At 41.6% G+C, this 26,831-nt stretch overlaps 3 protein-coding genes across 29 annotated transcripts in view; 2 read left to right on the top strand and 1 right to left on the bottom strand.

Annotated features, from left to right (window-relative positions):
• The window catches only part of RAB9A (RAB9A, member RAS oncogene family), a 20,320-nt gene extending 17,357 nt beyond the window's left edge, over nt 1-2,963 (top strand). For 5 of the 12 annotated variants that reach the window (XM_048861285.2, XM_075131381.1, XM_048861277.2 and 2 more), the window contains one exon: nt 1,720-2,963. In XM_048861285.2, the coding sequence (XP_048717242.1) occupies nt 1,754-2,359 (606 nt within the window). In that variant the 5' untranslated portion in view covers nt 1,720-1,753 and the 3' untranslated portion in view covers nt 2,360-2,963. Of the gene's footprint in view, nt 1-1,563; nt 1,629-1,719 lie in introns of all 12 variants that reach the window. The other 7 variants (XM_048861248.2, XM_048861240.2, XM_048861267.2 and 4 more) reach the window with 2 other exon arrangements.
• Nucleotides 1-17,479, bottom strand: part of TRAPPC2 (trafficking protein particle complex subunit 2) — a 22,667-nt gene extending 5,188 nt beyond the window's left edge. Inside the window, exons 1-6 of one of the 5 annotated variants that reach the window (XR_007358056.2) lie at nt 17,343-17,479; nt 13,165-13,275; nt 11,413-11,561; nt 10,381-10,462; nt 6,746-6,908; nt 4,782-5,975 (exon numbers count right to left, since the gene is read on the bottom strand). Coding sequence is in view for 2 of the 5 variants with exons in the window: in XM_048861351.2 (XP_048717308.1) it covers nt 6,810-6,908; nt 10,381-10,462; nt 11,413-11,561; nt 13,165-13,257 (423 nt within the window). In the remaining 3 variants the exon portion in view is untranslated. Of the gene's footprint in view, nt 1-4,781; nt 6,909-10,380; nt 10,463-11,412; nt 11,562-13,164; nt 13,276-17,342 lie in introns of those variants that run through there. The other 4 variants (XR_007358055.2, XR_007358054.2, XM_048861351.2 and 1 more) reach the window with 4 other exon arrangements.
• Nucleotides 17,480-17,519: 40 nt separating this feature from the next.
• OFD1 (OFD1 centriole and centriolar satellite protein) overlaps nt 17,520-26,831 on the top strand; it is a 61,388-nt gene continuing 52,076 nt past the window's right edge. For 3 of the 12 annotated variants that reach the window (XM_075131325.1, XM_075131331.1, XM_075131335.1), the window contains exons 1-7: nt 17,520-17,797; nt 18,188-18,289; nt 21,381-21,581; nt 22,209-22,277; nt 22,366-22,396; nt 23,790-23,897; nt 25,252-25,388. In XM_075131325.1, coding sequence (XP_074987426.1) covers nt 18,194-18,289; nt 21,381-21,581; nt 22,209-22,277; nt 22,366-22,396; nt 23,790-23,897; nt 25,252-25,388 — 642 coding nt within the window. In that variant the 5' untranslated portion in view covers nt 17,520-17,797; nt 18,188-18,193. The remainder of the gene's footprint in view (nt 17,798-18,187; nt 18,290-21,380; nt 21,582-22,208; nt 22,278-22,365; nt 22,397-23,789; nt 23,898-25,251; nt 25,389-26,831) is intronic. The other 9 variants (XM_075131344.1, XM_075131349.1, XM_075131330.1 and 6 more) reach the window with 4 other exon arrangements.

The raw sequence follows: 26,831 nt of genomic DNA on the forward strand, positions 1-26,831 counted from the left end.
TGGCAAATTAATGTAAGATAAATGAATTTTGGTGCTAACTGAAACGAGGGACTAAAAGTGGCTAGATAATAATGAAGTCGGGAACTCTCCAAATGCCTGGCTTTATCCCTATCTTCCCCCTCAGGGTTTTCAATGAATGTAAATTATGACTTATTGCATATTATGGTCTTTAGCTAGACCAAATTGACACCTGTTTTGCAGACTAACTCTGGTGGTTTTGTAAAGTGGACAGGCTTCCACTATTTCCTGGGAAGAGATTTTCAAAAATATCCAGTAAGTGAAAGAAGGAGTTCAAACCCAGTCTCTAGAAGTGACTAATCAGTGTGCTAAGTCATACAACCACACAGACTATAGTTTGAAGAAGAAACACTTTATAACCTTGTCAAAGTTCAGAGCAATAGCACCTATAGTCTCTCTCTCTATGGTCCAGTGAGGGCACCCACTCTTAGGCTTCTGGCTCCCTAGCCATCCCCTCTCTTGAGTGTAGACATGCATCTCTCTCTCCCTCCTGACAAGGGTATTTCCAGGCTGCACAGCTCCCTGTCTAAACTGTGAATTCCTCAGCAGAGTCAGAATGTGTAAGTTGGCCTGCCTTTTTTTCTCCTCAGAGATGGTAAACCGTACAGTTGTCACAGTTAAGTTACCTGTGGCAAACCCATGCCCATTTATTCTGAAGGTAAAAGCATTACAGAGAAAAGATATCAAAACAATAAAAGAACCTACACGTGCTAATAAGCTTACTGGAGATCACCCCAAGTCCAACAAGGGTTCAGGCAGGTGAACGGTCCTTCAAGCCCCACATGTGTTTTCAAGTTCATAACTCCTTTTGCTCAGAACAAGAACACCATGAATCTGAGTTACTTTATGCCGTTTGGCCCTTTTGATCCTGGGAATAGGTAATTTGCAGACAAAGATCCCCTCCCCAGGGCAAGCCTCCTACAAAGATCAGGTCCAGAGGTGGGTGGGCATTTGCATTTCCCTCCTCCCAAGTATTTCCTAGGGAAGCTACTCAACAGTTTCTTAGCTCATTGTTTAAAAGAGTCCTTTGAAATTCATAACACTTTCCAAGGTTTACATTAGTCATGTCTCCTAGACAAGTTACATACAGTCCCACAATAACACACATCATTTACATTTCTAATATAATGAGCTCCTCAAATGTTTTAACTTTATTGAATTAAGTTTGTCCAGGATATTACAGGAAATTGCCCCATCTGTCACAAACCTCATTTGAGATTAAAAAAAAGAACTAGATAAGTTCATGGAGGATAGACCCATCAATGGCTATTAGCCAGAATGGGCAGGGATGGTGTCCCTAGTCTCTGTTTGCCAGAAGGTGGGAATGGGTGACAGGGGATGGATCACTTGATGATTACCTGTTCTGTTCATTCCCTCTGGGGCATCTGGTGTTGGCCACTGTTGGAAGACAGGATACTGGGCTAGATGGACCTTTGGTCTGACCCAGTATGGCCATTCTTAATTTCTTATCCAGTGGGAAGTGTGCTACTTTTAAAAATTATGAACATATTTAGTCAATTCCTTCTTTTCTTTTTTGCATTTAAGGTTTAGTGAGCAATGGAAATCCTCAGTGACTTGGGCCTAACACTTTATTTATGGGTAATGCATGAGTATGTGAACAATTCAATATTTAATAAAATAAGTTGTCTGTATCACAAGGGAAAAATGTTTGTTCTGAACAGGGTCTCTCTCATGTTACAGGACTCAGAAATCAGGAGGATCCGTTTCAACAACAATGGCAACAAAATCGTCGCTCCTTAAAGTAATACTCCTAGGTGATGGTGGAGTCGGGAAGAGTTCACTTATGAACAGATATGTCACTAACAAGTTTGATACACAGTTGTTCCACACAATAGGCGTGGAGTTCTTAAATAAAGATTTGGAAGTGGATGGACACTTTGTTACAATGCAGATATGGGACACGGCAGGTCAAGAACGGTTCAGGAGCTTACGGACTCCTTTCTATAGAGGTTCTGACTGTTGCCTTCTAACTTTCAGTGTAGATGACTCTCAAAGCTTCCAAAACTTGGGTAACTGGAAAAAAGAATTCATTTACTATGCAGATGTCAAAGAGCCTGAAAGTTTTCCTTTTGTGATATTGGGTAACAAAGTTGACATAAATGAAAGGCAAGTGTCTACAGAAGAAGCCCAGGACTGGTGCAGGAACAATGGCAACCATCCCTATTTTGAGACTAGTGCAAAAGATGCCACTAATGTTGCAGCGGCCTTTGAGGAAGCTGTTCGAAGAGTTCTTGCTACTGAAGACAGAACAGATCACTTGATTCAGACAGATACAATAAATCTTCACCGGAAGCCTAAACCCAGTTCATCTTGCTGTTGACTGTTAGATTTTTTTTTTTTTTTTTTGCCAATAAAGTTCTGACAAACTTAAAAATAAGAAAAGGAGTAATAGCTCAAATATAAGTGGGTTCCACCTTAATATTATTAAAATATAACATTCTGCTGCTTTACTGGGGGGTAGGGGAGGGCTTCCATTCAGTGAGTGATTTGTTACTGAACTCTTCTGTTTAGAAAGGTGTCAGCTAAAAATGTTCATTTAATACAAATGTGTAATTTGCAAAGTTAACAAATCAAATGATAAATACTTAAATGTAATTCAGAGAAACTTGAAAGTTCTAGAAGCACTACTTTTGGGGTTTTTTTCTGTAATTCAAATGCAAGGAACAAATTTTATATGTATGTATATTTTTATGAAATTAGTATTCCATTTTTGGTTCACTAAAACCCATTTCATAACAATAATGCTAAATATTAAAGAACTTCAGTCTCATTACATTCCTTTTGATCTGAGTGGTACTTCATCTCTAATGTGATTTTTTTTTTTTAATTCTATATAAACCTTTAGATTTCTGCTATTAAGTACCTAATGTGACTAGAACTACTGTAGATTTTAAGGTGGGAAATAAACCTCCTGCATACTTAAATGTCTGCGTGTTTTCCCTTCATCTGCTCTTCTAAAGCCTTGTTGAATTTTGCCAACAGGTTACTTAAAGCTGCATTTGCACCATACAGCTAATGAGACACGTCATGCTAGGAACTTGATGTGTGGCTGAAAACTGACTTGTATGCAACTGAAGTATCCCCTCCGTTCACAGAGCTGCTCCTTGTGCAGAAGCAGGGCTTCATCTGCTTACATAAGCAGCAAATAAGTTTTTACTCCTGTTATCCTTGTAGAGCTAATGAATCCTGTTCTCTCTCTCTCAGATCGACATGGGCAATAACAGAACTTCTTACTTAAATTTCAGTCAGTTACGTCCCCAAACACAGATACATCTGTTCCTGAGGGCAGAGCTTGCAGTGTGGAACCTTTTATTACTGGTGACCCAGCCTGACTGCCAAATCCCATTATAAATGTCCAGTGCTGGCAGTTACAAAATCATCTGTACTAAAAAACTGAACCCACTTGTTATAGATGTATGTTCAATACAGTAAAATAGAACCTCATGCTGTTAGTCACTTTCTAAAAAGAATTGTACCTTTAACATTCTTACTATTAAATATATGCCTTTTCTTAACTTTCTGGGATAGTGATGTAGATCACAGGTTGATGTCCTAGGCTTAAAAGGTCTTGGAATGTTCTGAAACAGTCTTATGACAGCGTTGGGGCTGCTACTGCTGCCTCATCTGGCAAAGATGACTTTCAGTGGGGAAAGGGATTGCCAGGTTCCTCTGGTGCCACTTAGGTCTGTTCTGAGACTGCTACTGATGTCTAGCATAGGAGGGCTGACTAAAACTGCAGATCTAGGCTGAAAAAGTCAGAAGGTTGCGGTTCTGGAACAGCTGTTCACTAGAAGTAGCAGGGGAAAATAACCTCACTAGTCTAATTTGACTGTAGGTTTTAATGACAATCTCCAAACAGATCATTGAAAAACAAAGGTTAGCAAACACTGGCAGGTCCACACCTCTAGGTTCCATTTTACTGCCATGGGTAGTCAGAGAAAAGTGGAGGAGGAAGGCAGGCAGGCACTCTGCCTTTCATGCCTTTGTGGAAACATGAAGTGGTATGGGACATGTCACCACAACTGACGCTACTATTCTACCATGAGTACCTACAGCATGATCCATGCTGACATATTTGAACTATGCACTTTTGTTAACATTTAAGGATGTACTCAGTAAGTACACTGTCAATGCATTAAAAGGATGTGTGTTTGACCAGGTAACAAAAATATTTACCTATATTTACAGACACCTCAGGAATGGAGGTTGTCTGTAACTCTGAAATGTTCAAAACTCTGAACAAAGCACAGTTTGGGCTCCAGATTCAGCAGCTGACACTACAGGCCAAGTTTCAGTGGCATCTGAGCTTTCTACTCAGCCCTGGCTGGCGTAAGTTTGCAAGCTTTTCCTCTTGCCGGCAGATGGTGCATGTGAGAGAGAGAGAACAGCTTATCCCCTGGGGGAGCTGGGGGTAAAAAAACAGTGCATCCCCTTCCTGGCAGGGGCAGTGGTGAAAGCAGTGCAGACCCCACTGCCTCAGGCTGGCAGCCTAGATGTGCTTACCTTGAAGATGCAATGCAGGCAGAGTAGAGTATTTACTTTCTGCCTCCCCCCCCCCCCCTCCCTGATAGTGCCTGATTGGTTACTTCTGGTTTCACATAATGTCCAGTAGCCTAGTGAGTCTGTAAATCCCGTGTTTGTATCTTTGAGGTTCTACTGTATACCACAAGAAAAGCCCTGTAGCCCCACAGATGAATTCTCAGCAAACAAAGGAACTCTTTAGGCCCCTAAGGCCTCATTCAAACAATGTAGGGGTATTTTATTTTTTAAAGCAATGGGGAATTTTAAATCTGAAACAATACATATACAAACTAGCAGTACTGGAGCTGTACACTAAAATACTATGACAAATTGAATTTGTCAGCTCATAGTTGATCACTTCTAAAGCAGTTCCCCATTTGCTATGTACGTAAGTTAGAGTGAAATAATTGCTGTTGGAACTTTAGACTCTGGAGTGAAAAGAATAGGTTCAACAAATCAATTGTTTAACATAACTTTATAACGAAGATAAGCTATGTACTAAGAAAATAGGAGGAGCAGCCTATACTGAAGTCAGTTTTTCAAATATCTTCGAAATGAGAAATCAGTCTCCCACTATCAAAACAAGACCAGCTGTTTTCCACTTAAAAACTTTTGAAAAAAGTCAGCATAAAAGATTAAATTGTCTTCAGAATCTCCACCTGGTGGTTTCAGATTTTACCTTTTACATCTACTGTGATACAGCAGCCTGTCAAAAAGACAGCTTTTCGGTATACAAGTCTATAAGCAACAATGGAGCAAGGATGTCCTGATGGGGAAAAAAAGCCCTCATCTTTTACCACATCATAAAATGATCTCCTTTCAACTCATTTGTAGTATATATGCAGTTGAAGTGTCCACACCATGCCATGTCAAATGATTTTATTTGAAAGAAACAGCAGGACCTCTTATTATCATCCAGTTTTCCTGGGATGTTTTAGAAATAAGCATAGTTCTTAAATGAGGATTGGATAAATCTACAGTTAAAACAATTTAAATAACCAATTTAAATGGAAAATGCAAAATGTTTCTGAAACAACTAGGTCTTCAGTCACTTGTATGAGGTCTTTCACATATTTAATAAGCCAATGCTAAGAAATCAGTTTATATAACATGCAAAATAATGGATTACGTGTACTCTAAACTGAACCAAAGTATCTTACAGTATAGCTGTGTATCTGCTTGATATTATGCTATTCATTTCAAAATTATAACTATTTTGGAATGACAGTATAAAGATACCTGCTTGCAAAAGTTTCTCTATTTTGTAGTGCAGAATAGTAAACAGAATGGTCCAAAATCTGCCTTGCACCCTATCCACCCTCACAAAATAGTTCAAGTTCCATATTCAGGAGGGTGCTTCAACATTCAAATTCTGTTTACCTCAGTGGAACTTAAATATATGATTAAGAGTTGTCCTGAAAAGAAATGGCGTAAGTTAGGGAAGAATGGCTGTAAATCTTTTGATCTATTATATTTTCTTTATTCCTTCACTGGCACAATGTGCAGGTATAGGTTTCTTGCATCAACCATGCAGTACATTGTTCAGCAGTTTTGATCTTTTTTAAAAAAAAAGAAAAGAAAAGCTGTTTGAGAGTTGCTGACTTATTGGAAAATAGTATTGCAAGGTCTTAATTGCCAGCCCCAGATGTTTCTTTAACCACAGCATGCTGGGATGCATCTCTGAGAGCTCACATGACAGGGGCAAGGGGGAATTAGTCTTGTATTGTGCTGTGCAAGAGTTTCCTATTTAGGACTGTGACAAACATAGCAACTTTTAATCTTACTACGTTAACCAATATTTCTTCCTTTAGGCCTAACAATTAAGAAATTCCCTATTCTTTGTGCTAAGTCATACAATTGTGAAATACACCCAGACACTAAAGCTTTTTTTGCATTTAGATCTGATTTCCTTCCAACAGGCTACATAAACACGAGATCTGCTTTTCATCTCTGCATTGATAAGGCAACTGATATACTGATGCCTCTAACTTTGGAATACAGTAAGATTTGCTACAACTGTTTATACTGACTTGTTCAGTTAACACTTTCACGACCCATGGCAACTGGAAGGATTTTTACAGTATTTCTCATAACCCCAAAAGCTCAATTTTGGAAAAAAATTATGGGGCAGCTGATTTGTCTTAAGTCTTCAAAAAGAGACATGTCAAACATGCCGAAAACTTACCAGGTTAAGTTAATTACAGTTCAGATTCATGAAGATACAATAAAGTCTCTCTATTTAAAAGTATTCAGCTTAAAAGATGTTTTTTCCCAAGAAATTGCACTTTTCTGTCGAATGCACTTGATCGAACAGGAGAATTGGGTTCATAGAATGGATTCATTGCAAACTGAGGAAAAAGGAGAGAGACTCATCAATAAACAGACTGTTTAGAACTACAAAGAAACAGAGAAATAATTAGTATTCTTCAGCTCTTAAGAGACCAATTACTAAAAGCCCTACATTGAACCTTAGCACCAGTTTTTAAGTAGAAATCCCTAGTGATATTACGGGAGATTTCTGTTTAAACTGGCACTGTTCTGAGGCTCAGGTGACTGTCTTCCCCTCAGTGTACTATTGCAGTTGCTCCAGCTGGTGGAACCATTTTAATAAGACTTGTTATTATTTGCTTAAATAAAGACAGTTATCAGACCCCAAATCTTAGTTCTTTCTCCATACCGTAATATTAATTTGACCAAGCTGAGAGGCTGCTGCCCCCTGACCCCATTTGTATATTACAAGAGTTTAAACAAACTGGGGTGAAAAACAGCCCAGTGAGGGTCTGTCAACACCTGCCCCACAACTCTGGGTGCCTCACAATGCCTTCTATTGTAGCTCCCAAGCTGGGCCGCTCATAAACAGCATGCAGGTCACATCCTGAGTGTCTGTGTATTGCTACACCCTTAGTCCAGCAACTCTGACCCCAGCAGCCTGCCAGCAACACTCCAGTCACAATGTGGCTTCCAGCAGCCTTGGTTACTCGCTGCAGGGTGACCCCAACATACACCCAGTCCTGAATTTTCCCCAAAATGTGTTCTGCACTGTCCAGCCCTCTTCAGGGCAGTTCAGATATTAAAGGCCTGTTGCCCCTGTAAGGGGGTCAATATGCAACTGTTTGCTACTTTAACTGGAGTTACCTAAACAGTTCAGTTTAAACACTGGATTTGTTCGGATTAAAAATAAAAAGTTTAACTACAAAGAGATACATTTTAAGTAGGTAGAAGTATAAGATATTGAAGTCACAAATGGTTACAAGATAAAATGCTTCCTAGTAGCTAAAATTTAATGGAGTAGACTTGGCTCAAGGTAAATCCTTACCACATGCTCCCAGTAATATTGCTCACTAAAATCCCAAGACAGAATCCTCCTCCCACTTAGGGTAACCAGGTGTCTGGTTATCGACTAGAAAGTCCAGTCAAAAAGGGGATCTGGCACTGTGTGGTCAGATGTACTGATAAGACACTAAAAATCCAATTACTGCAGGTCGGGGGGAAGTGACAGCCTGGTCCTGAAGCAGTGGCTTCTGTGGCAACACACATGAACCTTGGGCACCCCGTTGAGGAGCATGGTTTGCAGGGCTGCAGTAGAGGAAAGAGTGTGGGGGTCCATGGTGAGTGGGGTAAGGGGCTGCCAGCAGGTATAGAATGAATGTGAGCTGCCCGCCACCAATGCTTCCCCCGGCCAGGCTCTCAGGGAGCTCCGGGGCACGGAGGGCTCAGATGGGCAGGGAAGAGGGTTACTGGGCAGGCAGCACAGAGGGAGACTGGAGGCTGCCATGCAGGAGGGTCATGTCCTAGCTCGCCAGTGGGGCTTCCTGGCTACAGAGCTCTTCTGATCTGCACTTCCAGGTTGCCTGTTGAAGCTGGGGTTTGCAAGTCCCTTGGGGCTGTTCAGACTGGAGTTGAGGGCAGAGAGCAGCGAAGCAGCAAATGAAGGGAGCAAGCAGGGGAAGGGGCCTCGAGGGAAGAGGTGGAACAGGGTTGGAGCCTCAAGGGGGTCCAGTTTTGAGACATTAGAAAGTTGGCCACCCTACCCCCGCCCAAAGTCAAAGGGCTGGTTCCTTTGTCATCTTAAATGAAAAAGAGTGTGTGTTGGATCATATTAAAGAAGTTCTGTATTAAAATCACAAATGAGTTTGATTCCCCATAATTAGTAATACCCTGGAATTTAAACAAAGAGGTCTCTTGGTTTTTGGTACTGTTTCTCTCCCTCTATGTGTGAAACTTGCAAGCTGCTGATTGCGTTAGTACATTCTAAGACAGAGTTTGTTCTCAAAGCAATTCACACAGAGAGGGACTCAAAGCAATACTCTGTAACAACAGAAACAGCACCCAGAGACTCCCCGCCCTTTTGTTGTATTAACAATTGTGATTAAAATAGAGATAGAGGATGTATGTGGATGGATGCTTGGTGTGGATAATAACTGAATTATCAGGGAGGTGCTAGCCTAAGAATCCAGTGTCCATCGGCTGAAGAAGGCGTCAAGTGGAAATAACCAGAGGTTCTCTCCCCCCCCCCCCCCCGGAGGGCAGACTGGAATCCACCCAACAGCCTCAAGAATGGGAGAACCAAAGAACAAGATAACATCTGGCAGCACGGAGCCGTCAGGAATGTGCCATTTGCTGATTGATTCAGCAACAGCATGATGAAGCAATTCCCATAGACTGGCATAGGAAGAAATTCCTATAGACTCTAGAAAGTGAGAACTTTGGGGTCTGATTCTGCAAACCAACTTCCAGGAGCATCAGACAAGGCCCTGCTTCCTCCTCATGTCCAGGCCACCTGGCCAGTGGCTTGGCATGAGCAACTCTAAGGCTGGTAACTATGATAACAACCTTGCAGAATGCATGTGTGTGTATGTGAATAAATATGAGATTGAATGGAATGTTATAGCTATAACTAACTGCTTACTATGATTCTTTCTGTATTCACAATAAATGTGGTATTTTGCCTTTTTCCCTTTAATAAGATCCTGCTGGTTTTTAATTTATTGGTATAACGTGTATGAGTGAGAGAGATCAGGGGGATGTTTTTGCCCCTCACTTTTGTAGTCTAGTCCCCCTTTGGTAAAAGAGTCTCTACGGTTTGCTTGCTAAGATTCAGATTGATCTGTTCCTGCCCCTCTTCGTTGCCAACAAATGGTGACCTGAGCTGCTCATCAACTTTCATGAGACCTGGATAGAGGGTGTTAGCTTTTCCTTTGTCTTTGAGGAACAGGTTTATCCTCTCCCCAGACTAGTCTGGTAAACACACTGAGTCATAATTTCATCTTATGTTCATAACTCTTAATACACATTGTGTCCATACATTTTATCATATTATTGACCAGTGAGTTAGTTTTAAAATGGTACCTCACCCCGCATATTTTGGTCAAAGATTATTACAACAGCTTGTAAGGGGTGAATACAGACACCATTCAGTCACACCAACTCCCTTAGACTTTAAGTCTCTAATGCATCATATCTAAATTTCACCCACAGGAGTTGAGAAGGTGCAATTTACACCATTTTAGGCTCACCCCTAAATTTGGCTCTTAGTGATAATACCTTCACACAGAAATGAAGGCCTCCCCATGGCCAGAACTGCTTATAATGCTGTGTCAATTAAACCTGCTAAGATCAAGTCTAATAGACACAATATTAACTGCTCTGGCTACAGTGGCTGGGTCTAGACAGGGTTTCCAGTGTGATTAACTCTAGTACAGCTGCACCTGTGGCAATGGAGAGAAATTTTAGAGTTTCCCTAATGCAGACAGTGCTTAAGTGTGTATGGTAGAACACACTTTAAAATTTTACACAAAATTATAAGAAGATCATTCTTACCTTTATATACAAGTCATAGACATCATTAAAGAAGTTTTTAATTCCATCTTCTTGTCTTACATCATGAAGCATAATAAATCTCATATGTGGAACAATTAAGGAAGCAATTTTCCTTCCAAAAATGTAAGATTAACTGTTAGTGACTCTCTGCTCTTCCCTCCCTCCAAGTAGTTTTATAACCAACACTAAATTTGAAAAGTAATGAAAAATCTGACATGGTATTTGATTGACGCAAGCACTCACAGCTTAATGCAGCAAATGCTTACACCTGAATTTTATATATGCAAGACAATGTCCTTTGGAATCTAGAATTTAAAGAGGAATCTCCAGGCACATTAACTGTAGGAAACATTAAATTTCAATCTGTAATTAAACTCCCCATGCTTTTGGGAGCAAAAAGCATTACTCCCTCATTCAAGTCTTTATTTTGTAAAGAATATCCAGATTTAGAAGAGATTTTTTTTTTTTAAATACAAAGTAATGTTTCCATGTACCTGAAATTAGAATAGATTGTCAAATAAATACAATCACTATTTTTACAACATACATGGTAATTAACACCTGGTTTCTGATATCCAAATCAAGTCTGTACATCTAAGTGACCTGAACAAACTATCTATTTTTACTAGATGTGTAGAGACCACCAACAGGCATGTATAGTTATATCCAAGCCTCTTATTTGCAGCTTTCAAAAAGGGGTTGGAATTAAAGAAAACTGTATGGGAAGGAACAGATCTCTCTATTGTTCCTCTCCTGGTGTTATCTTTATAACACTTATCCCTCTGCTCAAGGCAATCCCCCTTAGGGTATTTCTTCTGCCCTCTCCATCCCCGCTCCAGATTAAAATCCATTGTTGTATCTCCCACTTAGTCCCATCTTTTTAGAAGTGATCTGCCTCTGACAAACTTCATCCAGATGTTGGGTACTATCTCTAACCTACCTTTCAGTAAAAATAGCAGAATTAGTTCCGCTCTATAATTGTTTCATTTAACTTATCACTTGCTGGCAAAAGTGAATAAATATAGAGAAAGGATATGTCCTGCAGTGACAAAAGCAGAAACAAACCATTCATTAAACTTGTCCACTGTTTTCAGGTACATGTTGTTAGACAGCCACATATTCTCGTCTACTAGGTCAAGAGCAGCATGAGCTATGAACTGGTTGAGATGACGATGATCATCCTGATATCGTGGAAAACAGAATGAGTTATTTTATATGAGTAAAACCTAAATAAGAATAATCTGCCAGCTGCTGTAATAGCTGTACATTTTCTTACAGCTTGTCCCCTCAACCTTTCTTCTGCAAGATATAACATGGTCTTTAATGAAATACAAATACAATAAGATATATTCCCAATACTTTGGTGTCAGAGGTGAAAGACAACAGGGCATCAGAAAACAGAGAAGAACTAGGGTTTTGTTTTTAATATAGTCCATTTTACTGAAAGTATTGTGCAATAGATCCTAGGATTAAGTATCATGGGTGTAAATGAGTGCAACTCCCTCATGATAAATAGGAATGGCATTAGCTTAATGTCACAGTTGAATTCGTCCCTAACAGTGCAGTGACTATGTAAGTAAATGCAGTTATGTGCTTAGCAGTAGTTTTCTCATCCTAGAATATTCAAAAATGGTTTACTGAAAAGAAGAGCTGGCCAAGACCATTCCCTAAGTGTCCAATAGTTTAGAAACTGTGGCTGTCCTTCCAGCATATCCTATACTGAGGGAATACTGCTCAGATGCTGCTCTCGCACCCACAGGTCCGCTCCATTCCTCATGGTTTTCTCCATTTTCTGATCTGCTCAGATAGGATAGGAAGAGTAAAACTGGGAAGGAAAATAGATCTTTTGGAAGCAAACAGTATCATCACTTCCTTAACAGCTAAATGGGAGTGGGAGGAGGAAAGGGAAAAAAACAAAAACATTATTAAAATGTGACCTGAGATTATGCTTGCCTGCTTCAAACCATTTTAATTTTAGAGTGCAAAAAAAATGAAGTTTACTCAATTGTCAGAGGCATTTCAGCATGACTATACATCTAAAAAGCTCTGTTTTAGGATACATTGAAGATACTAATCAATAATACAAATTAAACTCATTATTAAAACCCCCTTTTCACTTCAGCTCTGTACTCTACGCTTTTTTTTCTTTATGCACCCATCATGGTATGTGTGTTCTATCCTCATTGGAGCCATTATATTACACATTTTCTAACCTGTATTTATTTATAAAGCTACTCAATCAGGTCAATTAACACATACTTTGGAGACCTTATTCAGACCTGACCCAGTTTAAAAAAAAATAATCAGGATTATCATTCAAATAAAAACTAAAACCAGTGGTATTAACTTTGTGCTGTAATATTAATATTTAAACATCAAAAAAAGATTAGAGTAAAACTCTAAACTTAATCCTCCGCATTACCCTCTAGAACAGTGAGTGACATCACACAGTTGCACTATGGAGGTGGTGAGATAAATCAAGGATAGCATGTAACACATCAGGCAGCAACTATAAGTAGTACATACTCGATTCAAAACAGAATCTCTGAAGATACAGAAATGTATGTGTTCGGGAAAGACAGAATGGTCTGGTGTTTAATGCATAGAAAGAATCAGGAGTTATGGGTTCTACCTCCTGCTCTGCCAAAAGTTTTCTATACAAGCAATAATAATATTAGTTACCTCAAAGGGCTGTCCTAAGACTTTATTAATTCATGTTTGTAATGAATGTTCATCAAATAGAAACAGCTATAGCTATACAAAGTATTATCAAAATCTACAAACCTTGGACTCCACTTTTCCAGAAGGTAGAAATTCCATTTCAAATACTGGATTATCATGATGACCGACTATTACAAAGTAGAAACTTCCAGACATTGTCTTCAAAATAATGCCCTTTCCAAGAAAGAAGAGACATGCTTTACAGATGTTTCCAGACATTTAGAGAAGTCCTAAAAAAGAGTCAGCTAATACAAAATTATATTGTACATTAAGAGGAAACCGTGTCAAATAGTTGAGGTAAGCAAGTTTTTGTAAGAGTTTTACAAACTTAAGACATTTGTATATATTTAAAAACATTCCATTGCAATCTAATTCTTACAAAATTTTGCTAGCATACCACACCCTGAAGGCGTAGTTGGCTGATAATGATAACCAAAAGTGGAAGTAAATACGGACCTGCTCCTGCAGTGACTAATGATATGCTTCGTTTTAGAGTAATAGTTCCACTAATAGTATATAAAGTTAAGCACTCAGCGAGTCGTTGCAAGATTGGGGCCTAATCTATCTTTTGTCCAAAAGAGTGACATTCTAAGATGGTAATAAACAAGACAATAGTGCAAAAGAAAAGGGGCACTGTCTGCTTGAAATCTTGCCAGTTTGAGCTGAAAGTTGCTTCAGGCTCTACCTTCCCCGCCCATGCCCATTTCCATAGTTTTACAGCCACGTGTGCCTGTTTCTTTGAAGGCTCTGCTCTCGGAGACTGGGGGGAGGATTACCGAGTAGCTGATACCCACCCGGGGAACAGAGGCAGAGAGAGGTGGGGGGCATTAGCAGGGCCGGGTGGGACATGTTGCTCGCGTTAACCCTCAACTTTCGCGGCCCCTCCCCTGCCTCGCAGGGGGTTAATTGGCGGCCGGTGACAGACACCGGCAAGGGAGGCCCAGTGCAGCAGCCAGCCGCTGCCCCCTCCTGTGGGGAAATGCAGGGCAGGGATTGTGGCACCGGTCACCAGCTAACAGGGCCATGGAGCAGCGATAGGTACTGTGCGGGGAGGGGAAGGGCACACGCCCCGTCACTCAAGCCCTCGCCCCAGGATTGTGACACTTCCACCGCTCAGCACAGGAATTGAAATTAGGGGGAGGAGTGTTCAATTTTACGGGGGGAGAGGGGGTGAGACGGTGAGGGTGGGCTGTATGGCACCATAGTAAAAAAACTGAAAAATGTTTCATGATCATTTTATTAGATTTTAAAATATTCACACAAATTAAAGTTGGCTACTCAAGCCTTCTATGAAGCACTACATCTACATCCTTCTTGTTTTAATTTTGTGCAACTCTGTTAATGCACTTCTTGAATGCAATGCATTCATCTTTGGTTGCTTCTCATGTGTCTGGTACTTCCATTCCTTCAATTGATATGCTCATTAGTTCATTCACATGATGAGGCGGAAGGTGACTTCCTTCAAAACACAAAATTCTATTCAATGATGAAAAAGAACGCTCAACTGTTACTGCTGTGACTGGGAGTAACAAGAGATGAATTCCTACTTCTTTCATCCCAGGAAACATAGCATAAAGATCAGGTTGAGCCACTAGTGATGATAAAAAAAGTTGAAGTCAAATCTTCATTCATTCATCGTAGGATATTCCACTCTGTGTTCAAATTCTCTATTCTGTCCTGAGCACATGGCAGCCCCATTGTTGTTAGTGCCTCACTCCACTCAACTGTCGGTGGTTTATAGGACAGGGATCTGTAAAAGCTACATAGAGGTGGAGTAGAATCTAGAAGTCGCTGTTGTAGATTTTTAAGAATCAAGTCTGTGTACTTTTTCAGTTGTCTTAAACACTTCTTGTCTTCTTCACTTAAGGATTCAATATAAATGCCTTCATTAGTCAACTTCTGGACTGAAGTTTCTGCTTCTTCCAGTACTTTTTCAACGGATAGCTCTCTGATTGATCCAAATGAAGCTTCTATTGCTGGACAAAGATCTACTACTGTTGTAGCAGATGTCTGGATGGCATTGTTTAATGACCCAAGTGGTTTCAACAGTAGCTTTACAAGGGAGAGAATAGCAATAGTCTTCTCTGAACGTAGTAGCAAAAGTAATCCACCAGCCGCACTACTTGGATCCATCCCATCTTGGTAGATACTTTCCAAAGCCAGTAATTATGGCTGAAGTAATTTTAAGACAACAGCCAAGGATTGCTCATGAGAAAACCAGAGGGTTTTCCAGGTTGGACTAATTTGAACTTCCGTCCCAGTGTATCTTCTGTATTTTCCAAGATAATAAGTCTTTTTGGACTTTTGTTGAAAAAAGAATATAATGAAGACGTTAAATGTATAGCTTTTATAATGTCTTTTGAAGAGTCTGCAGCTCGTACTAGTGCTAGTTGGAGTAGATGGCCTCTGCAGCGTGTATAGGAGAGACTAGGGTTACGCTTTTCTCTAAGCAAAGCTTGTGCTCCACCATGTCTTCTAGAGAAGTTTGCAGCTCCATCAAATGCACATCAGCCATCTGTTTGGGGTCCAACTGACAAGCATTTAACTCTTCTAAGATATGGGTTGTCACAGATGCAGCCAATCTAAAAATGCATCTACTGGCCTACCACTGACATCAAGATAACGTACACAATGACTTAAGACTTGATGACCATTTGCATTGGTGCATTCATCAGCCATGCAAGCAAATTTTTTGAAAGTGGGGAGAGAGTTCTTCACTTTTTCAACGGTTGAGTCTTTCACTGTTGCACCACATGCATCTAGCCAGTCAGTTAAGTTTCTTGCAGAAAGATAGTGAGCATTTGCTGGTCTTGTTCGGAACCAGTGTTCAACTTCAGGATGATCAAGTGATAATGTACTTAACATTGGCCTCCAGTTTGCAGTGTGTGGTGTCTCTTGCCTAAATAGTAAGTAGGATGCCACGGCCATGTTTGTTCACATGAACTGTGTTGTGTCTCTAGCATTCTTAACAGCCTCATGAACACTCACCGGTGTTGTCTTTGGTCAGTGGGGACTCAGAGTTCAGAGGTGCTTTTACATGAGTTCACCTCCCAGGTAGGGGGCAAGAAGGCACCTTGCTCGTTCCTTCAGCTGCTCACTGTTCACTCTGGTCACTGTTGTTTGTTGTGCCACCGTTCACTCCATCGCTCTGTTGCCAATGGCCCTGCGCCATCACCTTCTGCTGCCACCTGCCACTGTGACCTCTCTGAGTTGGTCTCTTGAGGTTCCACCCAGCTCTCAGTGATTTCAGCTGAGTTCTCAGTAGGGGAACCTTGGCGCTAGTGCAGACTCGGCCGTCTCTTCCACAGAAACGCTGTCCCACAGCAGGTCTAAGCACTTAGACCTGATTCTCAGTGATTTCAGCTGTAGTGGTCACTTAACAAAACAAAAGACTATCTATGGAGCCTAATCAGCTTTGTTTTTAAACAGTGGAGAGGAGCAGGTCTAATAGTACTTGTGACTCAGGCAGACCATCAAGCAAAACACCTTTCCCCACCCTCTCTCCTGATGCCCTCAATCATCACAGGCTAAGTACAGTTCTACTGCCCTTTACTCACACAAAGAACAACAACACTTCATCTCTCCCGCATTCAAGTGATTTGTAACCCAACCCCAGTCAAAATCTATCACAGTTGATTTGTAACCCAACCCCAGTCAAAATCTATCACTTGGGCAGCACAGCTCTGTTTGCTGGATACCTAGGTAGACTAGGTGTGAATGTAAATATGATCTGGAAAGGCCTGAAGCGTTTCCCCCCAGCTCATCACTAGCCATCAGGGAGAGCTCATTTGGACTTTGAGGACAAGCCATAATTTGAAATGATTAGGTTGGCCAACATCACCGAAATGAATGCACTGACATGGTCATAAAAAACAACAGCTGTATAAGGAAGCTAGTCTATGTTCATACTTTTCACATCTAGTATACTTTTTCTATGCACGTATTTTATCATACACTGTATAAGCTTTTAAAGTGTGTATTAATGTTTCAAATTCAATTCAGATTTCCAAACAATCAGTAAATTGGCAACACTGCATGTAACTAGTTCACAAAACTGGGGGAGGGGTTTGGGGAAATTCAGGAGGGGAGTAAACACCCCCATGGGGGGGGGCAGGGGAGGGAAATTCCTGGCCCCCGCCCAGGCGGGTCCCCGCAGAGCAGCTCCTGGCAAAGGGAGGGCCACACAGCAGGGCCCGCCCAGACGCTCGAGGAAGCAGGGACCCCCCCCCCCGGCCACTCACCCACTTGTGCAGCCGCCGCGGCCCCAAGCTGTCCCCGCAGGCTCCCCAAACACCCGGCGCGGGCTGATGGCGTCACCCCTGGTCACCGCGCTCTGAAGGTGAACGCCCAGCCGCTCTCAGCTATCGCGAGAGCGATCGGTCACAGTCGGTTCTCGCGAGGGTTCCGGGGGAGGGGGCGGGGGCGGGGCGGTTGGTAACGGCCGGGCGGGGCTGATTCGCGAAGCGGCGATTAGCCCAGTTTGGTGGCAGGTGCCGTTGGCGGCGCCGCCGCGGCTCAGCGACGTGGCCTGGGCAGTCGCGCGCGCTCCCGGCCGCTAGCCCCGCCCTCGCTAGGGCGCCCCCTGCCGGGACTGGCGGGGCCGAGGCTCCTTGGCTGAAGTTTCGGGTGCGGGGCCCCGAAATCGCTGGAGGCGGCCCTGCCCGGAGCAGCCTCTCGGGCTCCGCATCTCCGCGGGGTCAGCATGAGCCCCCTTCCCCCGGGCATCGCCCCCAGTAGGAGGCGGGCCCCACGTAGCCGTGAGCAGTTCCTAGGCTCAGCCCGGGCCGGGCTCCGCCCCCTGCCCGGGGAGCGCCGGCACTCAACGGTCCCCTGACTCCGGGAGCTGGGGCTTTAGCGAAACAGCCCGTCTCCCGAGAAACGCGGCGATTGCCCCGGGCCGCGGCAGCGACTGCCGCCCAGCTGGTATTTCTGTGCGGAGCCGCATCCCCCTCTGGGTGCCGGCGAGGTGTAAATGGTGCAGTTGGACAGGGCCTGCTGGGCCCCACCCGTTCAATGGTGCTGTGCTGGGGTGGGCTTCTGGGGTGGCTGCTGGGAAGATGAGTAATGATGCTTTGTAATATTTTAGCTCAGGATGGCTTCTTCTGAATTTCAAGCGTTGTCCCAAGACGAACTCCGAAAAAGACTTTATCAGACATTTAAGAACCGAGGTGTTTTGGACACACTCAAGGTGTGTTTTGTTTTAAGCTAGTGTTACGTAGCACTTACCTTACATATGTTTCTCTGCAGTTATGTGGCACTGAAAACAATAGGCTTCAGTGAAATCCATGGTAGACAAACCTTTTTTGTTACATGGTCTTTTCTCTCATGGAAAATGCATATTTTGGCCCCAATCCTGCAAGCCGATCTGTATGGAGCATTGCATGGAGCCCCTCCAGATTCAACAGGTTTTCACACAGGTATAAATGTCCACCTGCATAGATTGGCTTGTCGGATTGTAGCCTTTGTTAGGAGTGTAAATAGTTTATTTCTGGTCTAGTCTGGTCTGGTCATTTACCTGTCACTTATTTACCTTAATTAAGCCCACTAGCCAAAATGAAAATACTTCTGCTGCCATGGTATTAGCCAGGATGGACAGCGATGGTGTCCCTAGATTCTGTTAGCCAGAAGCTGGGAATGAGTGATGGGATGGCTCACTTGATGATTACCTGTTCTGTTCATTCCCTCTGGGCACCTGGCATTGGCCACTTTCAGAAGACAGGATACTGGGCTAGATGGACCTTTGCTCTGACCCAATATGGCCATTCTTACGTTCTTATGCCATCTCCCTGCTGCTCTTTTAAGGACAAAATAGTTGTCTACTCTTTATAATATAGAGTATTTAATTATAAAATATTTAATTTTTAAAATTTAACTTATTTCTCCCTTTTATAATCTTTCTTCCTGATTTCATGCTACTTTCTCTCTTCTGCTTCTTGAACGCATAGCCGAATGGTTCGCCATAATTGCCATTTGATCCGTTCTTGTGCAGCCACAAGGGCTTGAAGGGCCGAGAGTCCAACATTGGAACAGACGTGATGCACCCATATAATATGGTGTCTTCGTCTGGGCCGCCTCCACCCCTCAGTTGGTGGAAGTTTATCCCGGCTGTTACAAGTCACCAGGAGAACGGCATTTGCCAGAACGTCTTGTGGCATTCTCGCAATACGTCCAAAAAGCATAAGATGCTGTCGGTGGACAGTGGCCCCAGTAGTCTGGCCCTGCGGGGAGTGACTGTAAACATCTGCATTACAAATGAAGTCATTCCACTTTATATCCAATATATGACGTTGGAATTTTGGGTGGAAAGCCTCCAGCTTTGCCCAGTTCGGGTGGCATAGTGTCCATGTTTCGCAACCATACAGCAGTACAGAGAGGATAGATCCTGAACTTGATCATTATGCCAAGATTATGTTGATTCCATATTTGTTGTAAACGACCCACGGCAAATGCTGCAATGCCAATCCAGTGGAGAACCTCTGTGTGAGAGTTGGAGGAATTGGTGAGTATAGAACCCAAATAGCAAAAGCTGGAAACTGCTTCAACAGTTTTATTTTTGAAAGAGATTGGAGTCACTGATGGACTTGATCCTAGATTTTGCAGCTTTGTCTTTGACCACGAAACATGGAGGCCACCCTTAGTCGACGACTCCTCCATTTGCTGGAGTGCCTCGCAAAACCTGTCGGGGCTCTGTACTACAACATCATCCGCATAGTCAAGGTCTGAGCACGAGAGATTACCAATCTTAATGCCTATGAATCTGTTAGAATGCTGCATTACGAAATCCATTGCCTGACAGAAGAGTTCAGGGGCCAAGACACAGACCTAGCTGACGCCAGATACTGATTTAAAAGGTGCAGACGTCAGATTCCCAAGATGTACACGGGCCGTGGTTCCATTATGCAGCTCGCTAATCAAGTCCTGTAGAGTGTTTGGGACATCTGTGTCCTTTAAGGCCTTCCATAGTTGGACTCGGTCAACTGAATCAAATGCAGCCTTAAGATCGACATATGCCATGTACAGAGGCTTCTTGAATTTGCAATGTGTCTCCAACAACAAAAGGAGAGCCAAAATGGCGTCTAAATTGGACCTGTTCCTAGTAAAGCCTGACTGCTGGGGGCAATGCTTCCGATGTAGCAGGGGCTTCAAACACTCCAGCTACTTTATCTCCCCTGTAATAAGTCACAGTAATAATTGTAGTGCCTAGTGGCCCCAGATGACATCAGGGTTCCATTGCACTAAGCACTGTACATACACACAGTAAACAGCACCTGCCCCAGAGGGCATGGACTTTAAATAGATAACCAGATAAGGGATGGAGGAGAAAGGAAATATTATTCCCATGTAATGGAGAGGCAACTGAAGCATGATGAGATTAGGTATTTTGACCAGTGGTCACAGAGGAAGCAGGGAGCAGAACCCAGATCTTTTCAGTCCCAGTGTATTTTTCCCTACATTGTTTTGTGTCTGTTGTTTCCTTGTCTCTTTCCTTCCCTTGAGTTTTCACTTTCCCTGTATTTTCTGTTTCTTTTTCCTTCTCTCCACAATTTCTTTCTCTCAGTCGTCTACTTCTCTTTTGTACCTTGTACCATCTATCTTTCCTAGTCTCAAACATTTCTGCATTAATATAATCTTTACTACATTTACCTGTCTCTGTGAGAAAGAACTAGATGGTCCAGTTGCATGGCGCCCTAGTTTCCTCCCCCCTCCTCCGCCCCTATCTGCAAAAGGATTAGTGGTGGCTAGACCACTCTGTACCCTTTTCCCTCTTCTCCTCAGCAACTTCTTGGCCTGTCATTTAGTGGACTAGTGAATTTTTCAAATAAGCTGTAACTGAATATGCTGCAGTCAGGCCTAGTTTACACCTAAAACTTAGGTCGACCTCGCTACATTTCTCAGGGCTGTGAAAAATTTCATGCCCTGTGCTCTTTAATTAGGTCAACCTAACCCCCACTGTAGATGTAACTAGATCGATGGAAGAATTCTTTCATCAACCTAGCTGCTGCCTCTTGAGGGGATGGATTTACTATAGTGATGAAAAAACCACATCTGTTGCTGTAGTGATTGCCTACACTACAGCAGCATAGCTGTAGTACAGCAGTTGTGCCACTATAATGCTTGTAGTGTAGATGTGCCCCGAGACAGTAGCAGGATCTAGACGCCATTCTTTTTGTTTCTTTACATCAGACTTTTTAATTTAATATACTGAATCTGTATGGCTTCAGGAAAGCAAAAAATTCCAGTGTTTTCTCTTTCTGTTGTTGAATTTCTGTTTTTACCAGACGCAGCTCCGAAACCAGCTAATCCATGAACTGATGCATCCAATTTTAAGTGGAGAACTTCAGCCACAACCAGTGTCCAGTGAAGGCAGTTCATTGTTAATTGGAGCTTCCAACAGCCTGGTGGCAGATCACCTGCGTAGTTGTGGCTATGAATATTCACTTTCTGTTTTCTATCCAGAAAGTGGATTGGAAAAGGAGAAGGTGAGCTCTGTAATTTATTATGCAAGGAATATGAGAGATGATATTCATGTAGGACTTTGCAATCGTTAACTGATCCTTCCAATATAATTTTTAAAATCCTCTGTGTAAAGGAGGAGCCAAGGGTTCACCGAGTAGTTTCAAGGCTTGTGAGTTCCGTATTAGTTTGAAACTTCTAGTAGAAATTATAGCTGTTGAGTGCCCAGATAAAGGGGTTCCACACTCAGGATACTTGGTCTGTAGTGTCTTCATTGACACTATAAGTGTTCTAGAGATGGTGAGTGTTCTGCAACTTTATATTCTAAAAGGTAGCCTTGATTCGAACGGATAATTGGGATATAGTCTTTTACATCGACAAGCCTGATGAGACAGTCTTTCTTCCTTCATTGGAATGCTCTTGAGCTGTGAAATTGGGCATTCTCCCAAGAGATATCCCTGACTGCCACTTAGCTCACATATAGAAGCAAGGCAGAATTAGCTCTGTCCTACAATTAGTCTTTGTGTGATAAAGTGGTGGATCAAATCTGTCTCAAGTGTAGCACATCCAAGGTGGATCTCTTTACCGCAACAGAGGTTAATTGCTTATAATGTTCTTAAAATTTTGATTTTTTTGCCTTCTTTTTTAAAAAGGTGTTTACTATGCAAGATCTTCTGCAGCTAATTAGGATCCATCCAAAATCCAGTCTTTACAAATCATTGGTAATAATTTTGATTCTGTAACTCTTCCTTCAATTATAATTTATGATTGAGTACACAGAATAATAATCTTATCTTTTTCTTCATACAGACTTCAGGAGCTCAAAAAGAGAACAAAAAAGGTATTACATATTTACATACTAGGCATATAATGAGTCATCCACTTCCCCTAATATTTCCCCTTTTCCTTGATAGCTTAGTTTATAATATCATATGGGTAATAGAAACTCTATTTAGATATTGAATACATTTGATTAAATGTTTGATTCTTAAAAGTAATTTGTGATTATTTAGGTTAGTGACTCTTATGCTTCTTTTGGGGTTTTCCCAATTTGTGGCATGTATGAAATGCTAAACCTCTACTCCAAAAAAATTAAAAATTCCTGTATTATAAATTTAAAAAAATTAAAACCTTTAAATCCTGATAAATGTAAAACTTCCAAAGACCGTAATATTTTATAATCTAATGCTGGGGAATTCAGATGTTCTGCATTATGTTCTACTCAATTGCATTCCTGTACTGTGTACGGGCCAGCACTAGGGTTCCCTATAGTTTTTTACATCCATGTGCTTAATGAATTTTGTGCACCAATGTAGAGGTGATGTGGGTGGGGGTGGGGCCAACAGGTTTGGAGTGTGGGAGGGGGCTCCGAGCTAGAGCAGAGGCTTGGGGTACAGGGGGATGAGGGCTTCGGCTGAGGATGCAGGCTCTGGGCTGGGGCTGGGGCCGGGAATGAGGGCTTTGGGGTGCAGGCTGCCCCGGGTCTGTGGCTGGGAGAGAGGACTCCCCCCAGCCCTCTCTCGCCACAGCAGCTCAGGGCCAGGTAAGAGGTGCCTTTCCGCAGCCGTGGCAGCTCAGGCTGGACTGGGCTGGGCTGGGCTGGGCTGGGCTGGGCTGGGGGAGAGTTGCCTCTCCCTGGCCGCAATAGCTCCGACAGGGCTGGATCGGGCCGGGGGAGAGGCACCTCTCCCTGGCCGCAGTAGCTCTGGCAGGGCTGGACCGGGCCAGGGGAAGGGGCACCTCTCCCGATTTGCATGGCCCTTGATTGCCTGCTGGGCAGCTTAGGCCTGCACCAAGATAAACTTTCATTTAATTTGCCTCTGGCTCATATAGGGCACAATTTTCACACCTGGTCCCAAAAGTTAGGCTTCTAACTCTGTATTTAGGCACCTAAACAAAAGTGGCTTGATTTTCAGAAGCACCAAACACCTGCAGTTCTTGTTGATTTCAGGTATTGGTGGTGATGGTAATTTGTTCCCTCAATGAGTTTGGTGGTAAAGGTAACGGAAATGGTCAAGGTATGCTGATTGTGGGAGACTCGAGCATGCTTGCTATTAATATACTCTTTTTAGAATTTTTACACTGATTTTATTGAATGATTTCTTGTGTTCTTTGGCAATAATTTCATCCTCTCACCATTTAGTTTTTTCTTTGTCTTGTAAAAGAGTTGTCTCTGCCTTCAAATTTCAGTTTGTTGTGGAAGAGAAAAGTAACTAACATACTGTATCTCTAAGGTTTTCTTATACAGATGTTAATGGAGCTGACAGAGCATCACCTATGTAAGGAAAGTCGCAACACAGAAACTCAGACAAGCTCAATACCTCCTTATAGAGAATCTCTTGGTAAATAGAGCTTTCATAAACTATTTTCCTCAGATAGCTCAATACTGTATCCATTCAGCACTTGCCCATGCCTGAAGTAATAATAGACACTAGATTGCATCCCTCTCTGGTATTCTAAAATAAGCCCAGGAAAGTGTAAGACAAAAGTTTTGCTGTGATTTGGGTCTTCAGTTCAAATACATTATGAATTCAGATCCATCCATCCATCCACCCTAGATGTATTATTTTTAATATTATAGGCCTCAAAGAGCATATGCCTAAATAATTTTTAGTTTATGGAAATTTATAATTAGAGTTGTTTGGGAGTTGTAAATTTTGTGTGTGTATGTGTGTGTGTGGTTTTTTTTTTTGTGACGGGGAGCGGGAGCAGGTGGAAAATATCAGTTAATTGAAAATGAAACTTTTTGCAGGAATGTATCATTTTTTTTAAGGAAACTTTCCTGAGATCCAGGATGGAACATCTGGTGAAAATGAGAGACCCACCACAGAATAGTCAATAGCTCAGTAGTAAGGGCACTCCCTTGGGATGTGAATCCCTACATCTCTGACGTCCCATGTGAGTACCCTAACCACTGGGCCATTTTCTATTCTGATGTATGTATATCTTTCTCTTGTTTCTTCATGGAAAAAATCTAAAGATCTCTAAAGTTTTGCCCTGAGGCAGAACACGAACATTTTTTGAGATCTTGAAAATTTTTGCTGGACAGGCAAATTGGTTTTGCCCAGTTCTAATTATAATATAATTTATTAATTGTTTCCAGTGCCAGAAATCATAGCATAAGACAAAAATTGGACATACTGGTAATTCCATTTCTAAAAACCGTCTAGTAGATTTGTTCATTGGAGTGGATTGTTGTTGAAGTTAGTTATACAATATAATTTACAGGCACCTGTTGTTTGAAATCAGAGCTTCATGTCTGCCTTAGTAGCTGATGAGATTCCATCTGAGGGGGTAATATGCAGCAGTTGTGGGGCAGGAAGGTGCCGTTTGGTTTCAGGCTCCTTTATCTCCTCTTGCCCAGTTCCCCTCGGGCACACTTGGGAGAACTGAGAGAGGTTGGCTACAATCCTAATCAGTTATCCTAGTAATTTAAATATTACCTCCAACTTTTTGCACATAAACAATTAGTTGGACCACGTGCCATATTGTGAAGTACTTAGGTGGCTTGTTTCCAACCATGTTTTCATGTCTTAAGTGACCATTTCTTTTCACAGCTTCCTTGGTAGCTTTTCAGTAGAAACTAGGCATGGGTAGTTAAAACCTACAGGGAGTCCTAAAATCTTAGGTAGGAGCAACAGTGTTACTAAATGTAATATTTCTATGTGATGGTACATTGCATTATTCTTTATATAGTTGAGAAACTTCAGCTGATTGATGAACAGTTTGCAGACATTTATCCCCTGCATCAGAAATTTGAGTCTTTAGAAGTGAAACTCATTGAATATCGAAAAGAAATAGAGGACCAGCTTCAAACAGAAATGTCTGAAAAGGTATAACCTAGAAATCAGTGGTCATGGAAATGAGGGATTGGGGATGTGTTCATTTTATTTTGCAAATTTGTAATGCTTCTAATAATTTGAATCAGAAATGAGTCATGCCAATCTATTATATATGCAAAAACTACATGTTCTCTGGGGGTAAAAGTTGGGAAACTGAGTCATAAATCCACCCGATTTAAGCTGAGTCAATTTTTGCCTTTATTTATACAATTTCAGACAGAATTGTTGTCATGTATAGTATCCGGCCATACATATGTATCGGACAAATAACAGAGAAGACAGAATTGGTAACCACATTCTGGGCCATCTTCCATGATAGTTGTCGTTTCTCTGATCCCTTTTTCTGGTTCTTCAGTCCTATTTTTCAGTTTCTGATCTGGTGTTTCTCCAGTTAGTAAACATGGGCCCGTAGGTCTTTTATACAGTTCTACATTATAGATTACTTAATATTTATCCAGTCAGCTTTTACATCAGCACATCAACCTTTTACATTTTAAGTAACCCGTACGTTACACATGCGCAAGATTCAGTTACCCAACTTCTGCATTTTTCCCTGCTGGTTTTGCAGTTTCTGTTTTTGTGTCACCCTGCCCTGGGTCTTCCCAAGAAAAGGGTTAATTTAGTTATTACATGTTTGTGTGTCTTTTACTTACTACTTCCAACACCATGTGTTACCTTTGTTCTGTTAACAATAACATGTTAAGCAGATTAGCAATTTTGTGTAAAAGAAGAATTGGCAAAACCACACTTATGCCACCAAAGCCTTGGCCTAAGTGTTACCTTATCTACAGTCATTCATTATACATAACTACATTTTTGAAAGATTTATAATTATCAAAGCTCTTAATCTTACTATTAACAAGTCTTCTTTTTATATTTCAGTGTTATAAATCAGTATATGTTGTTCTGTGCTACCCTTAATCTATTAGAAAGGGAAGTATGAGTTATGGAAAATGTGATGATTCTTTAATGTCAGCATTTCTTATCTTTTTTTAAACATGTTTTTTCATTCAATGTCCAGTTCATTCAAACTTCATGCATCTGAAGAAGTGGATTTTTTTGCCCACGAAAGCTTATGCCCAAATAAATCTGTTAGTCTTTAAGGTGCCACCAGACTCCTCATTGTTTTTGAAAATATCTCACCAAACTACATAGTAAAAGCCTCCAAAACAGCATTGCCTTTACATGGAGAATAGAAAAATCATAAAATGTGAAAAATATTGTGGATCTCATGATTTTAGGATCTTTTGCAATTTTTGTCTGCATTCTGCAATATTTTGCAAATTTTAAGATTGTCTTAAAATAAACTGAATTTATATCATCTAAACAATAATAGCAATAAGAGGTAATTCACCATTCTTCATCGCTATGAACCTCACTGAAGTTCAAGCTTTAAAGCCTAATTGGGACCGAAATGCAATCTTTATTAAAAAC

This window comes from Caretta caretta, chromosome 1 (genome assembly GCF_965140235.1).
Source record: "Caretta caretta isolate rCarCar2 chromosome 1, rCarCar1.hap1, whole genome shotgun sequence".
Classification (NCBI taxonomy): Eukaryota; Metazoa; Chordata; order Testudines; family Cheloniidae; genus Caretta; species Caretta caretta.